Raw genomic sequence first — 16,216 nt, 5'->3', positions numbered from 1 at the left:
TACACAGCCAGCCAGCCCCGCGTGGGGAGTGCAGGTGGCTTCGCTTGCAGCTTCGCGTCCTGGGAGCGTTGCTGCCTGGTAAACGGTGAGCAGGGTCTGCACGCCAGTGGGAGCAGGGAGACGGGAGACCGTGGCTGGACTCCAAACACCACTCTATCTGGAGGTTCCCAGCTTGGGTCGCTCATCTCTGAAACCCAGGTGAAGGAGGGCGAGACATCGCAGGAGTCCTTTCAGCCTGGCCACGACTTACAGTCTTCAGAGCTAATGTTCGTTGGTCCCACAAAGGGATCCCAGGTCGCTCTCACGACACTGAAGCCATGAGGCAGGGAGCTGGAGGTTGTCTGGACTCTTCTGACTAGTCGGTTTTCAATCTAGAGACGGTTTTGGGATCACCAGTCCGAGCCCTATTCTTTACGGATGAGGAAACCGCTCCTGAGAGGGACCGGAATGGGTCCAAGGCCTGTTGCCCCCCAGGCTCCACGCGGGGGTTCAGCACATTGAGTGAGGAAAAGGAGAAAGGCCAGGTTTGCCTGAGTCTCAGTCTTGTTCAGCCAAGGCCACGTGCAACTGGAACCAGTGTTTGGGGTTCGGGTGTTGTCGCTGCCACTACGGTAGCTATGAGGGTTCCCCATGACAGCCTCTGATCTGTACGGGAGCACTGGAAGATAGAGACCCACCTGGTGCCTACCGCCCCACCAAACGTTCCCTTTCTCTTGTCGAGCCTTCGTGGGTGCTCGTTGCCAATTCTGTTCATTCCCACTCAAAACAAATGAAGCAACCTCGAGCGTCTTAACACAGAAGTTTCCTGGTGGCCATTCAGAGACTTGCTTTGTTATAACAAATATCAAAGGCTGGTTCCCCAAGGAGAGGCATTTCCCACAAGGTCCCGAGGGAGAAAGGGAGGGGGCCGGAGGCACTGGCTCACGCCTGTAATCCTGGCACTTTGGGAGGCCGAGGTGGGCGGATTGCTTGAGCTCAAGACCAGCCTGGATAACATGGGGAAACCCTGTCTTTACAAAAAATACAAAAATTTTCTGGGCATGGTGGTGCACGCCTGTAGTTCTGGCTGCTTGGGGGGCTGAAGTGGGAGGATCACTTGAATCCAGAAGATGAAGGCTGCGCTGGGCCATATTCTGCCACTGCACTCCAGTCTAGGTGACAGAGTGAGAATCTGTCTAAAAAAAAAAAAGCGAGTGTTGTGAGGGGCTGGACATAGATTTTTGCACCTAGAAACCAAGTGTCCTCCTGGAAGGGCTGTGTGCTTGGGTTAGAGTTGTCATGGAAGGGGAGTGACATCATATGCCTCTTGGGACTCTCTCAGTAGTGATTGAAGATGGAACCATATATGGAGATTCTATTGCCCTCTGACTTCCAGCCATTACCATCACCACCCGCCTCCATTTCCTGAACACCTCCTCTGTGCTGGGCTCTGCCCTGGACATTGTGGGGGGATTCAGAAGAGATAAAAAGCACAATCCTTCCCTTAATTTGGGAATTAACACGTTCACCCCTTGCCCATCATTGTAGATGTAAAGCCTACACCTGCCAGAGTCCCCAAACCCAGGGTACTAATATTTACTGAAAAGGGTAAGGAACCCCAGGAAGTGCCAGTTGCACCACTGAGTGAGCTGCTGGTGTGGATGGGGTCAGGGCAGGCAGTAAAGATGCTTACACATTCATAAATAGCTCAGTGGACAAAGATGCTGGAAAATCCTCAGATAACTCAGCAGGGGAAAGCCCTTTCTGCTCTGATGCTCCCACACAGCACGTCTCTCTGCCCAAGGCGTAAGATTTGGGTTCTTAACACTTCCTCTTCCAGCTCCTAGACAGAGGGCAATCTGCGTGCCATGAATTAGACTGACTACTTTAAATCCTCTCCCTCCAGAACTGGAACAGGTGGCCAGCTCCTCCTCCCTGCTTAGACCTTCGGCACTGTTAGGTGCAGGTCCACCCTCACTCACCTGCATTTGTGGCAGCAACACACCAGGTCATCCTGCTGTACTAGGTCTGAAAGGTATGGGGATCACTCCACCAGCGTAGAGACCCCTCCGTGTCTCCGCCATTACGGAGTTAGAGCCCGGACATAGTCTCCCCCCGCTGAGGGCAGTCGAGCTGAGGAAAAAGGAAGGAAGTGATAGAGGCCTGAGTTTGCAGAAGGCTATTCTTGATCCACTGAGCTAATGGCATGTCTGGGTGAGGCCTGCCTATTTACGAGACTATTGTCTCTTGAAGTTCCCGTTCTGGGCTGGTTTCATGACTCTGTTTACCTGCATTTACTAAATCCCGTGATCGCTCACGTTACTAAAAAAATGCTACCCCTCAAATTATCGCTAGCCTTGATGTTATTTACCGTAACTGTAGTCATTGGTAAGAGGCTAAGAATCTTTATACGATAAGAATCTTTTGTTTGTTTTGGGTTCAGCGATCTTTAGATAAACCTGTATGCTACCCCCTCCCATGCTTACTTAGTAATTTTCTGTTCCTTCCTGATAAAACTTTTGTAATGGGACCTACGTCAGTCACTGTATGAAAAAACATATATAAACTCCTGTGCACAAAGAATAAATCGCTGATCTGAGCACAGCTCATTTCAGACCTCCAGACCCATTTTTCTCTATCTCTCTTTTCTTCTGCGCACTCTCTCTTCCAGGTATCGGGACCCTCTTGCTGGTCAAGAGAACCCTGGCAGACGTGCCGATCTCACGGACCCCAACAGAAAGGAACTGGGGCCGGCAGAGGGGCAGGTGGATATTGGACAGTAGCTCAGGCAGGTAGGGACCCCTCTGCTCCCGGTCGTACCTGACCCAGGCCAATGCAGTTTCAAAGACCTGTCATGACAGAGTGGATGCTCTGGCAGCAAATCCTCCCACCCAGGGGCCATACCCCGGGCCTCCAATCTCAATGCCTTCACTTTCTATACTGAAGCATTCCCTTGGGCCCATCAATTTTTCCTCCTACTTGTCTCTAAAATCCTGATTTCTCTCTACTTCCTAGACTACTAGAACAGTTTCCTGACTTTCATTATGATTATGATTTCCTAGTGAAAAACCATCAATGGCATCTTATTCCTTTCTGTCAAAACAAAATGCCTGATTCCCTTCCCGCTGTCCCTGCATCCCTACTCCCTCTAAACTCCCTCCATCACCCTCTCTGTACTTCAGCAAGGGTGGGCTGGTTCTCCTGTTCACACTGTCCCCCCTCACTTAAAATGCCCTCTCATCTCCTCCTCTTCATCTAAACCCACACCCTTATCTTTAAGGCCTCGCTCTAGATCCATGTTTTCCAAGGAGCCTTTCCCAATGGCTCCAGCCACAAGGATATCTCCCTCTAAAGCTCTATAGCCCTCACAAAATGTATCACTCAAAGAAATGTGAGCTGCTGCCCCCGTCATATCAATTAGTGTAAGAGCTAGGGACAGGACACCTAGTTCTTGGAATGAGGACTTTTCGTCTAAATCACAGGGTCTATGCTGCCAAGCCCAGGGTCTACTTTTCTACCAGGCTCCTATCAAGCCCTCTTCACCTCCCTAGCATCCCCCTTTCCTAGAGGAAAGAGGAAAATGAATCGTATCTTTTAATCCCTCCTCGAATTTCTTTTTTCTTTTTTCTCTTTTTTTTTGTGGAGATAGGGTCTCACCCCACTGACCAGGCTGGAGTGCAGTGGTGCAATTTCAGCCCACTACAACCTCTGCCTCCTGGCTCAAGTGATCCTCCCGCCTCAGCCCCCACAAGTAGTTGGGATTACAGGCCAGGACTTCAAGCTGGACCACCGCCAGCTAACTTTTGTGCTTTTAGTAGAAATGGGGTGTCACCATGTTGCCCAGGCTGGTCTCAAACTCCTGAGCTCAAGGAATCTGCCCATCTTGGCCTCCCAAAATGCTGGGATTACAGACATGAGCCACTGCTCCCAGCCTCCTTACATTTCTAACACTCCTCCCTCATCCTCATTCTCAGGTGAGAAAACAAACAATTCAGAAGAGAATGTCAGTAAGAATCTACCTGTCCCCCGCTCCTGGGTGTGTGCCCCAGCTCTCCCTCCTGCTATTGTGGATGTGGATAGCTTGTGCTCCTATCAAAGATGCACACCCTTATGCTCTAGACTATTCTCACTTATTCCAGAACATCATTCCAACAACTGTTCTCCCATTTCTCCAACATTCCCTCTCTTCTGGAAAATTCCCATGAGCAGTCAAATATGCTATAATTTCTCTCACCTGGGCATGGTGGCTAATGCCTGCAATCCCAGAACTTTGGGTTCCTCCTGCCTGTGTGTGGCCCAGCACTCTCTCTCATCCCTAGGCCTCTGGTGGTTAAAAGGTGTTTATCTTACGACTAAAAGCTCTGTCTCTTGAAGGGAAGGAAGAGCCTTCTTATCTGCTCAGTCAGGTGGTCATGGGAGACAGACTCACAAGGCCCACTACCAAGCACTAGAAATAGGTGGGAGTATAATCTATGGTGTCGACCATAAAAGTGCATAAAATGATAGTTCCCAGTGGACTAAGGGAGATAGTGAATTCTAGGAAGTGAAATTTGGGTAGGCTCTCAAAGAACTGAAGTACGAAAAGGAAGGTCAAGAAATTCAAAGAAGGCTGGGAGCAGTGGCCCACACCTGGAATCCCAGCACTATGGGAGGCCATGGTGAGCAGACTGCTTGAGCCCAGAAGTTTGAGACCAGCCTGGGCAATATGGCAAAACCCCATCTCTACACACACACACACAAAAATACAAAAATTAGCCAGGTGTGATGGCACGTGCTTATAGTTCCAGCTACTTGGGAGGCTGAGGTGGGAGGATTGCTGGAACATGGGAGGTGGAGGTTGCAGTGAGGCGAGATCACACCACTGCACTACAGCCTAGGTGACAGAGCAAGATCCAGCAAGATACGGTCTTAAAAAAAAAAAAAAAAAAAAAGAAATTCAAAGAGAGTAAATAAAGTATCTAAACAAAGACGGAGATGACTATCTTTGTTTAGCCAGGCATGGTGGCAGGTGCCTGTAATCCACAGTTGAGGAGCACTGCACAAATCAGTTTGGTGAGAAATCAGCTCAGTTAGTGGCTGGTCAGATTGGAGAGGGAGGAAGAGAAGACGTACATGTCAAGCCAAGGGAAAGAAAGCTGGACTATGCAAATCACGTTCTGAGAAAGTTCATCTCAAAGAAGTGGGCACTGCTACATACTGATTTCAAGAAACGTAAGCTCTGCAGAGTAATCTTTCCAGCTCAACTCCCTTCATAAACCTATATATGGCCCCAAGAACTCAGCAAACTGGTGGAACATTCCAAAAATGAAATAATCATGTTCTTTGCCAGGCCCATCACATCGCCTCACCGTTCTCGGAGGAATGTGCAGCAGGCGTCTTTGATGCTCTGCAGCTGCAGGAAGCTCGCCCCCATCAGCAATGACTGAACATTCTGCTGGTCAATGGCAAGGTTGCCGTTGTAGGCAAAGTTGATTAGAGCCTCCAGGGCACTAGAGGAAAGAGGGAAAGCCGTGAGATGCTCTTTAGAGATGAGTCTTGGTCCACGGAAGACTTCGGTCCTAACTGAACTGACATTATTTAGCCCATGCTCTTTGAGAATCTATCTGATGGAGTAACTACTTCACCACAGCCCAAAACTCATCTACCAAGTTGTCTTCATTGCCCTATAGAAAATTCTAAAAAAGAGAACACAATCACTCCACAATTACACTATTGAAAAAGTCAAGAGCGGCCGTTCTTCTATATTCATTTTCAGTCCCTGATCGCCTACGTGCATGAATTATAGCCATATAATCATAAAATACTTATCCATCCCTTTCCCATGTTGCTACACTGTCTTCATGTTTATTGTTTTTAGTGGCTGCTATATAATATTTCAACATGCAAATATGCTATCATTTATTTCCTTTATTGGTAAGCATAATAGCCATGACCATCTTGCTGTTAGAATGTTTTTGAGTTATTTCTTTGGGGTAAATTTCTAGAATGAGATTTCTAACATTTATTCTGCTTTCAATTCATGCTGAAAATGAAATCCAAATTGCATCTATAGGGCTGTATGTGCTCTGGTCCCTCTCCATCTGTCTATCCTCATCACTTCCACTTTCTCCCTTCCTCACTGGACTCCCAACATTCTGAACGTATTCTCACTCGGGGCCTTTGCAATGACTGCTTCGTTTGGAGGGCTCTTCCCCGAGATGGCTCACTCCCTCATTTCAATTAAGATGTCTCAGCTCAAATGCCACCCCATGACAGGGGCCTTCCCTGATCACCCCAAAATAGCACAGACCCCACTATCCTTCACTAGTCTTTACTCTGCTTCACTTTTATCACTTTCACTCTTAGCCATACCATGCATGTATTTGGAGACTACCAAATCACTACTAGAAAGCTGGCAGAGGCCGGGCATTGTGGCTTACACCTGTAATCCCAGCAACTTTGGGAGGCTGAGGCAGGCAGATCACCTGAGGTCAGGAGTTTGAGATCAGCCTGGCCAACACAGTGAAACCCCATCTCTACTAAAAATACAAAAATTAGCCTGGCATGGTGGCACACACCTGTAGTCCCAGCTGCTTCAGAGGTTGAGGCAGTAGAATTGCCTGAACCCAGGAGGTGGAGGTTGCAGTGAACAGAGATCATGCCATTGCACTTCAGCCTGGGTGACAGAGCGAGACTCAGTATCAAAAAAAAAAAAAAAGGGTGGTGGGTGCCTGTAATCCCAGCTATTCATGGAAGACTGAGGCGGAAGAATCATTTGAACCTCGGAGGTGGAGGTTGCAGTGAGCCCACTGTACTACTGCACTCCAGCTTGGGCACCAGAGTGAGACTCCGGCTCAAAAAAAAAGGAAAGTTGGCAGAATGAGGAGAAGTGTTGTTGTTTCCTCACTGCTATAACTCAGACAGAGGATAGAGCTGTGCTCATCATGGACGTTCAGGCAATTTCTGTTAAATGAAGCACCTAGACTATTCATGGGATGAGCATGCTCCTTCAGACACACACCTCAGGGAAGAGGAGTGCACAACGGCCCTTGGACAGTTACTTCTATGTCTTTCCTCATAAATAACTGGCCTAAGATTTCTTTCTTTCTTTTTTAAGAGTCAAAGTCTCACTGTGTTGCCCAGGCTGGAGCGTAGTGGTGTGATCACAGCTCACTGCAGCCTTGACCTCCTGGGCTCACCTCCCACCTCAGCTTTCTAAGTAGCTGAGACTACAGGTGTGCACCACCACACCTGCTAATGAAAAAAAAAAATTTTATATATACAGATGTGGTCTATGTTGTCCAGGCTCGTCTTGAACTCCTGGCCTCAAGCAATCTTCCCACCTTGACCTCCCAAATTCTTGGGATTTCAGGTGTGAGCCACCTCGCCCAGCCTGACCTGAGATTTCTACCTTGCCAGGGGTATGTAAATCCTCTTCCGGTATTGGGGTAGATCACCTTCGGTCATCCAGAGGGTAACACACAGTCTCCTAGCTCTTTTCTCCCTAGTTGTCACCACTGTCAGATTAAGAGGATGGGAAATAACTGACTACCAGCTAATGGGATAACCTTGGGCTTGATCCCCTTGAGCTTCAATTTTCTGAACCATGAAATAACCAAAACAGCTACCATCTTCTAGATCTGTGTTGTCCAATATAGTAGCCATTAGCCACATGTGACTATTTAAAATTAAACTGATGAAAATTAAGCAAAATTTAAAATTCAATTCTTCAGTCCCACTAGTCATATCTCAAGTGCTTAATAGCCATCTGTGGCTAGTGGCTACCATTTTGGGCAGTACAAATAGAAAGAACATTCCCATCACTGCAGAAAGCTTCAGTGGACAACACAGTTCTAGACTGATGAGAAGGGACGTGAATGAAGACACTTCTTTGAAGAACTATTTTGTCAGCTAAAATGACTAGCCAGAAAAGTGCAGAGAATATACCACCACCCTTAAACCCAGCCCCAGTTAAAAAAAAAAACAAAACCATGGAATCTAGATCCTATTAAATGTATTTCTCTTATAGTAGGGTAAAAACAGCATTAAAACGCCCTTCATTTTTTTTTTTTTTTTTTTGAGACGGAGTCTTGTTCTTGTCCCCCAGATTAGAGTGCAATGGCATGATCATGGCTCACTGCAACCTCCACCTCCTGGGTTCAAGTGATTCTCCTGCCTCAGCCTCTCAAGTAGCTGGAAGTACAGGCGCCTGCTACCACGCTCGGCTAATTTTTGTATTTTTAGTAGAGACAGGGTTTCGTCATATTGGACACTCCTGACCTCGTGATCTGCCTGCCTTCGCCTCCCAAAGTGCTGGGATTACAGGTGTGAGCTACCGAAGCCAGCCAAAACTCCCTTCATTTTAACCCCATCTCAGGGCACTGGCTGAGGTTATTAATCACTTACTATTTGTGTGGAGCTAGGCTATTAGACACTGTCCTGCTGCAGGTCCTCAGTGGAAGCATGCACAGGCTGAAACTGCACCTGGAAAGCAGCCTATGAAACCTAACGGTGGGATTCAGTACCTTGGGTCCATTCCTTGCATTACAATCTCATCCTGCTTGCACTCCATCATGTCATTTGTAAACATAGCATGGAAATATGGGATCGAGGCTGCTAAGACGATCCGGTGAGCACTGAATTTGTGGTCCCCAATCTGTGGGCAAAGTAAAACACAAAGATACTGAGAAATGCAAATATAAAAACCAAACCTGCCCCCCTCCACAGCATACCCCACTGCCCATTGCAATGACGCTGAAGGCACCCCAGGACATGGAGGCCAAGGCTAAGCATAGAGACCCTGAAGTATTTTAAATTCAATATACTCAGTTACAGTAGAAGAATGTAAACAATACATTTTAATGAAGTATTAAAATAGTTTAAAAATTTAAGACTGAATGTTTCATGTAATAGTTTTTAGTTATATGGTAATCTCCAATGCACCCCTTTCAGCTACTCCACCAACCTGAATAACTGATTCCTCTAACACTTTATCCCAACCCCAGTTTTATGGGAAGGCAGATGGACTAGACAAACTGTCAAGATCGCTGGTGCTCCTAACAGTATGTTCCTCAACAAGAGTAAATATGTAGTGACAGGAGGGTGTGAGGAGATATACTGGTGTTGTGGACTGGCTGCTCTGCATGGCCTGCAGGGACAGAGGCCAGCTCTTCCTCCAATGAGTATCAAATCCTCACTGACGGGCCCTTAGTCTGAGGAATTCTATAAAGTGTTTCCAACTATCTGCCAAAGGCTCTTCCCTTCAATAAGCCATTTATAGCTCCAAGCTATATAAACATTTCCACTTAAGAACTTTCTATTCTCCAGGAAGAGCAAAACAGTCCTTTTCCCCTTTTTATCAGGTTCTACATTAGTGGAAAGCCAGAGAATCTCACTATGTGATGCTTATCGTGTAATGTTTATCCAAGGATTCTAGCTCAGTTCCCTGTCACTATGCCTTCTTTCACTGAACTTCAGGTTTATTATCTACACACACAATCTTTCAAATGCCAAGGGATCTTTAACAGATTCAAATTCTTCATAGAATTCATCATGTAATCTAGGTGCTGCTCTACTACAATGTTGGGGACATTAAATGGCTGCATGTTTTGGGGGTGTTTATAATTAAAAAAAATTATACCAATACACGTACACTTTTTTAAAATTTTACTTTTTTTGAGATTGGATCTCACTCCCTCACCCTGGCTGGAGTACAGTGGCACAATCATGGCTCACTGCATCCTTGAACGCCCCGGCTCAAGCAATCCTCCTACCTCAGCCTCCCAAATAGCTAGGACTACAGGTGTGCATTACCACACCCAGCTAATTTTTAAAAAATTATTATTTGTAGAGACGGTGTCTTGCTATATTGCCCAGCCTGGTTTTTTGTGGGGGATTTGGGGAAGACAGGGTCTCACTCTGCCGCCCAGGCTGGAGAGCGTAGCAAGATCATGGCTCACTGCAATGATCTTCAGCCTCCTTGGGTCAAGGTGATCCTCCCACCTCAGCTCTCCAAATAGCTGGGACTCTAGGTGCATGCCACTGAGTTCGGCTAACGTTTTTTTGTATTTTTTTGTAGAGATGGGGTTTTGGCATGTTGCCCAGGCTGTTCTTGAACTCTTGACCTCAAGTGATCCTCCCACCTTGGCCTTCCAAAGTGCTGGGATTATAGGCATGAGCCACTGAGCCCTGCTCAAGCTGATTTTGAACTCCTAGGCTCAAGCTATCCTCTCTCCTAAGCCTCCCCCAAAGTGCTAGGATTATAGGAGTCAGGAGTGAGCCTCTCTGCCCACCCCCCTCCCACGCCTTTCTTGGGGGTTGGGGAGACAGAGTCTTGCTCTGTCACCCAGGCTGGAATGCAGTGGTACAAGAATGGCACACTGCAGCCTCAACCTCCTGGGCTCAAGTGATCCTTCCACCTCAGCCTCCCAAGTAGCTAGGACTACAAGCATGTGCCACCACATCTGGCTAATTTTTCTTTCTTTTTTTTTTTTTGAGATGGAGTTTCCCTCTGTCACCCAGGCTGGAGTGCAATGGTGCAATCTTGGCTCACTGTAACCTCCACCTCCTGGGTTCAAGTGATTCTCCTGTCTCAGCCACCTGAGTAGCTGAGATTCAGGTACACGCCACCATGCCCAGTTAATTTTTGTAGTTTTAGTAAAGACGGGGTTTTACCATGTTGGTCAGGCTGGTCTCAAACTCTTGACCTCATGATCCACCCACCTCGGCCTCCCAAAGTGCTGAGATTACACGCGTGAGCCACTGCGCTTGGTCTCAATTTTTTTTTTTTTTTTTTTTGGTAGAGTCTGCTATGTTGCCAGTATGGTCTCAAATTCCTGGTGTCAAATGATCCTCCCACCTCATCCTCTCCAAGCTCTGGGAATACAGGTGTGAGCCACTACACCCAATTCATATTTCTTTTTCTTTTTTTTTGAGAAAGAGCCTCCCTCTGTTGCTCAAGCTAGAGTGCACTGGCATGATCTTGGCTCACTGCAACCTCTGACTCCTGGGTGCAAGCGATTCTCCTGCCTTAGCCTCCTAGGTAGCTGGAATTACAGGCGCCCACCAACACACCTGGCTAAAGTTTTATATGTTTAGTAGAGATGGGGTTTCACCATCTTGACCAGGCTGATCTCGAACTCCTGACCTGAAGTGATCCACCCGCCTTGGCCTCCCAAAGTGCTGGGATTATAGGAGTGAGCCACTGCACCTGGCCCCTACTCATATTTCTTAAAGTTGTTCTACAAAGTTTATTACACAACAACAACAACAACAACAACTAGCATTGATTTCTTGATTCCTTGCCCCTGATTCCTACTCCCAGGGGCAACCTCTTCCTTCTAGGACTTTTCACCATCTTTCTAAATAATATGACGACTTATCACTTGTTGACTTTTCACTTTTAGTTATTCCCTGTGGTAGCCAACCTCAAAATAGCCGCCAGTAAACGCTGACTCTTGGTATTCACACCCTTGTGCAGTCCCCTCCCACAGTATGTCAGGGTTGGTCTATGTGACCAACAGAATATAGCAGAAGTGATGATGGTATGTCACATTCAAAGCTACGTCATAAAAAGCACTGAAATGCCTCTTACCCTCTTCTCCTGGATCACTTGCTCTAAGAGAAGCTAAATAACATATCCTCAAGAGAGGCCCGTATGAAGAGGACTGAAGCCTTCTATGGCTACCTGAATGAGCTTGGAAGAGCATCTTCCAGCCAGCTCCAGTCAAGCCTTCAGATGACTGCAACTTTGTGAGAAATGTCTAGGCTGACTCTGAACTCCTGGCCCTCAGAAACTGTGAGATAATAAATACCTGAAGTCACTGAATTTTGGGCCAGGCACAGGGTGGCTCACGCATGTAATCCCAGCACTTTGGGAGGCCGAGGCAGGTGTATCACTTGAGGGTGGATCAGGAGTTTGAGAGCAGCTGAGCAACATGGTGAAACCATGTCTCTACAATACAAAAATTAGCTGGGCATGCTGGTACATGCCTGTAATCTCAGCTACTTCGGTCCCTGAGGCAGAAGAGTCGGTTGAACATCGGAGGCAGAGGCTGCAGTGAGCCAAGATTGTTTCACTGCACTCTGCAAAAACAAAAAAGTCACTGAATTTTGGAGTAGTTTGTTATGTGGCAAAAGATAACTATTATATTAGTAATCTAATTCCTATTATGGAAGATTAGGAACTTGTCCTGATACCTTTCTTCATGTACTACCCCATACACTTCCTATCTTTCCAATATAATTAGGTCAAATTTTGGTTAAACTAAGAGTTGCATTAAGTCTATGTGAATATTATTTATAACCAAGCCATGTTGTATACTGTGAGTATATTTCTTTTTTGTATAATTTTCTTTTCCCTGGAGTGTAAACTCCTGTTAATATATTCAGTCAGGTACTCTATCAATTGTTTAAGTTGTCTGTTTCTTGAGACACTATCTACTGGAACTCTTCCTGAGAATTATGTTTCCCTCATCTATATTGACAACCCCATTTCCTCCCACTTAGTCCTCTTTCTTATTTATTCACTTGTTCTGGTAGAATATGTCTTCTAGGCTGGGTGGGGTGGGTCATGCCTGTAATCCCAGCACTTTGGGAGGCCAAGGCGGGTGGATCACCTAAGGTCAGGAGTTCCAGACCAGCCTGGCCAACATGGTGAAACCCTGGGCGTGGTGGTGGGTGCCTGTAATCCCAGCACTTTAGGAGGCCGAGGTGGGCGGATCACGAAGTCAAGAGATCGAGACCATCCTGGCCAACATGGTGAAACCCTGTCTCAAAAAAAAAAAAAACCCCATATTTACAAACAATTTTTTTTTTTAATTGGCCGAACATAGTGTGAGATGCCTGTAGTCCAGCTACCCAGAAGGCTGAGGTGAGAGGATTGCTTAAGTCCAGGAGTTCAAAGCTGCAATGAGCTCTGATAGTACCACTGTACTTCTGGGCAACAGAACAGAACCCTACATCTCTAAAAAATAAAAATTTTAAAATTTTAAAATAATAAAAAAAGGCCAGGCATAGTGACTCACACCTGGAATCCTATTGCTTTGGGAGGCCAAGGTAGGTAGACTGCTTGAGTTTAAGACTAGCCTGGGCAATGTGGCAAAACCCTGTCTCTACCAAAAAAAAAAAAAAAAAAAAAAAAAAAAAAACAAAAATTAGCCAGGTGTGGTAGTGGGCATCTATAGTCCCAGCTACTGTGGAGAACTGAGTTGGGAGGATTGCTTCAGCACAGGAGATCGAGGCTGCAGTGAGCCATGACTGCACCATTACACTCCAGCCTGGGTGACAGAGGGAGACCTTGTCTCCAATAAGATAAAATAAGAAAAAAAAAAAAAAAGAAAGAAAGGGAAAGGAAGGAAAGAAAAGAAAAAAAGAGAAAAGGAAGGAAAAGAAGGAAAGAAAGAGGGAGGGAGGGAAGGAAGGAGAATAAACGTTTCAGAGAAATGAATACCTCTTCCAGAGTTATCTTCTATAAGGGCATTTTAGTGACTAATTTGGCTAAATAAGAATAGACAACAAACATCACATTAGTATATTTGAGAAAATAAAATGCTAATTCCAGCACACCGAATGCCAATAGTCTGAGAGAGCTAGGACTCACAACTGGGCAACCACTGAAAGGGATTAACATTTTAACACAATACTTCTTACTCCTCTCCCCAAGTCCAGTGCAATGGCACACACAGCAGAAGGAGAGATAATATGCACCCTCAATCTGCCAGAGACTTGACAACAAAGAAAGCCAAGAGCATATGACACTGACAGAAATACACTTCGCAGGAAGGGTGGGATGAAAGGTTCTGCCTGACAGTGCACCATGGCTGACCCCTTCTCCTAGACAGAAATGATGAAGGCATAGGCTAACAGATTCATACCTTCATACCTGTTGGAAATTATTTCTCCAGATAGATAGCTGCTGCCTAAGTGATATCCTGATGAGTCACCACAGCCACAAAGTCAGTACTGCTGCAGAGCATCCTACTGTTTGACAGCTTGATATAGGCACTGGGAAAAGGCTAGAGCGACCTTGGTTATCATCTTGAGCAACCCCACTGAGGCACAAATACTCACACTATTTGACAAATAAAGCTAGCAGAAAGTTCCTTTACTTCCATCCCCTAGGCCAATAAGTACCAGCCAATAATAAATAAAGGACATTTCACATCAAGAGTCATGATAGCAGAGTTACAAAAAACTCAACCCAAAGTACTTCAGAGAAACCTTCTCAGAGGCGCGTGTGCGCGCACGCACGCACACACACACACACACACACTTGGACTCTACTAAGAGTTGTGCTTCTGAGCGGCGCAAGCGCACAGACACACACACACACACACACTCAGGCTCTACTAAGAGTTGCCAAGCAGATCCTGGTGACTCAGAATCTGTACCAACTTTGCCTGTAAGTAAATCTGGGGGAAAGAATAGACAGAGACTTTTAAAAAAAAAATTTAGACAGGGATCTCACTATGTTGCCCATGTTATCTTAAAACTCCTGGGCTCAAGTGCTCTTCCTGCCTCGGCCTCCAAAAGTGGTAGGATTACAAGCTTGAGTCACTGTGCCTGGCCTACAAGGACATTTTATGTTCCACAAATTCTTACTTTACTCACCTTGAGGACTCAGGACTTCTTCCCTCACATTCTTATGTCTCTCATAAGACGGTTCACTTTGTCACAAGGACCATAATCCACATCCATTTCCTTAAAGAATTCGTTTTAATAAACTTCAGATATAAAAATAAATTTTCTTAGAATTATAATTGAAGGCCAGGCACAGTGGCTCACGCCTGTCATCCCAGCACTTTGGGAGGCCAAGGTAGGCAGATAACCTAAGATCTGGAGTTCAAGACCAGCCTGGCCAACATGGTGAAACCCTGTCTCTGCGAAAAATACAAAAATTGACAGGGTGTGGTGGCTCACGCCTGTAATCCTAGCACTTTGGGAGGTCGGGGTGGATGGATCAGGAGTTCGACACCAGCCTGGTCAACCACAGTGAAACCCTGTCTCTACTAAAAATACAAAAATTAGCTGGGTGTGGTGGCGGGCACCTGTACTCCCAGCTACTTGGGAGGCTGAGGCAGGAGAATCACTTGAACCTGGGAGGTGGAGGTTGCAGTGAGCTGAGACTGTGCCACCGCACTCCAGCCTGGGCAACAGAGCAAGACACCAAAAAAAAAAAAACAAAAAAAATTAGCCGGGCTCGGTGGCGCACACCTGGAGTCCCAGCTACTTGGGAGGCTGAGACAGAAGGATCGCTGGAACCCAGGAGGCAGAGGTTGCAGTGAGCCAAGATTGCACTACTGCACTCCAGCCTGGCTAGACTCTCTCTCTCTCACACACACACACACACACACTCTCTCTCTCTCTCTCTCTCTCTCTCACACACACACACACACACACACACACACACACAATGTAGAATTGGAAATTATTTGACATGCGGAGAACGGTAAGAGACAGAAAAAACATCGAATTTCAAATTATTTCAAATGCTACCAAGTGCTAGGTACTACAGTTAAATGTTCTGCATACATTATAAACCAAGAGTCACAACTCAAATGTATGCCACTCCTCAAGTTCCTCTGACCACCCCTTTAAAATTGCCCCCATCTTCATTCTCCCAATATCCTGCTTCATTTTCTTTACAGCACTCAGCTATCAGCTATTACACTGTTTTTGTCTATTTGCTTATGGTCTGTTTTCTCCCATTACAATAAAGTTATTCCGTATGTCTTGTTCACTGCAGCAACCTCAACATTCAGAAAGGTGACTGGTACACAGCAGGTACTCAGGAATGAATGATTCCATTTATCCTACATAAGGGCTCCAAAAGATATGGGTAAGAGGGAATTGAGGATGTGGGAGGTTAAAAAATGTGCCAGTGGTAACCCACCTAGGAAGTAACATCTGACTCCAAAACCTGTACTCCTCTTTGTTATGCTGTACTACCTAAGTGCAAAAATTTCCCTGAAGATCTGATTCTCAAAACTTTTTCCATCAAAATGATTTTCACACACCCTGAATTGTGGTAAAGTTTATTAAAAAGAATACTGATGTGGGCTGGGCGCGGTGGCTCAAGCCTGTAATTCCAGCACTTTGGGAGGCCAAGGCGGGCAGATCACCAGGTCAAGAGATCGAGACCATCCTGGCCAATGGTCAAACCCCGTCTCTACTAAAGATATAAAAATTAGCTGGGTGTGGTGGCATGCACCTGTAGTCCCAGCTACTCGGGAGGCTGAGGCAGGAGAATCACTTGAAC

General features: G+C 46.1%; 1 protein-coding gene across 1 annotated transcript in view; it reads right to left on the bottom strand.

Moving 5' to 3' along the window:
• Positions 1–497: 497 nt before the first annotated feature.
• Positions 498–16,216, bottom strand: part of LOC135270819 (kelch-like protein 18) — a 37,488-nt gene continuing 21,769 nt past the window's right edge. Inside the window, exons 3-6 of the mRNA XM_064367000.1 lie at positions 8,484–8,614; positions 5,328–5,468; positions 1,962–2,112; positions 498–1,175 (exon numbers count right to left, since the gene is read on the bottom strand). Of these exons, the coding sequence (XP_064223070.1) occupies positions 1,989–2,112; positions 5,328–5,468; positions 8,484–8,548 (330 nt within the window). The 5' untranslated portion in view covers positions 8,549–8,614 and the 3' untranslated portion in view covers positions 498–1,175; positions 1,962–1,988. The remainder of the gene's footprint in view (positions 1,176–1,961; positions 2,113–5,327; positions 5,469–8,483; positions 8,615–16,216) is intronic.

Source organism: Aotus nancymaae, unplaced genomic scaffold (genome assembly GCF_030222135.1).
Source record: "Aotus nancymaae isolate 86718 unplaced genomic scaffold, 86718_ANA_hifiasm-v0.15.2.pri h1tg000067l, whole genome shotgun sequence".
NCBI classification, from domain to species: domain Eukaryota; kingdom Metazoa; phylum Chordata; class Mammalia; order Primates; family Aotidae; genus Aotus; species Aotus nancymaae.
The sequence above is the reverse complement of the archived record's forward strand: the minus strand, read 5'-3'. Positions and strand labels throughout refer to the sequence as shown.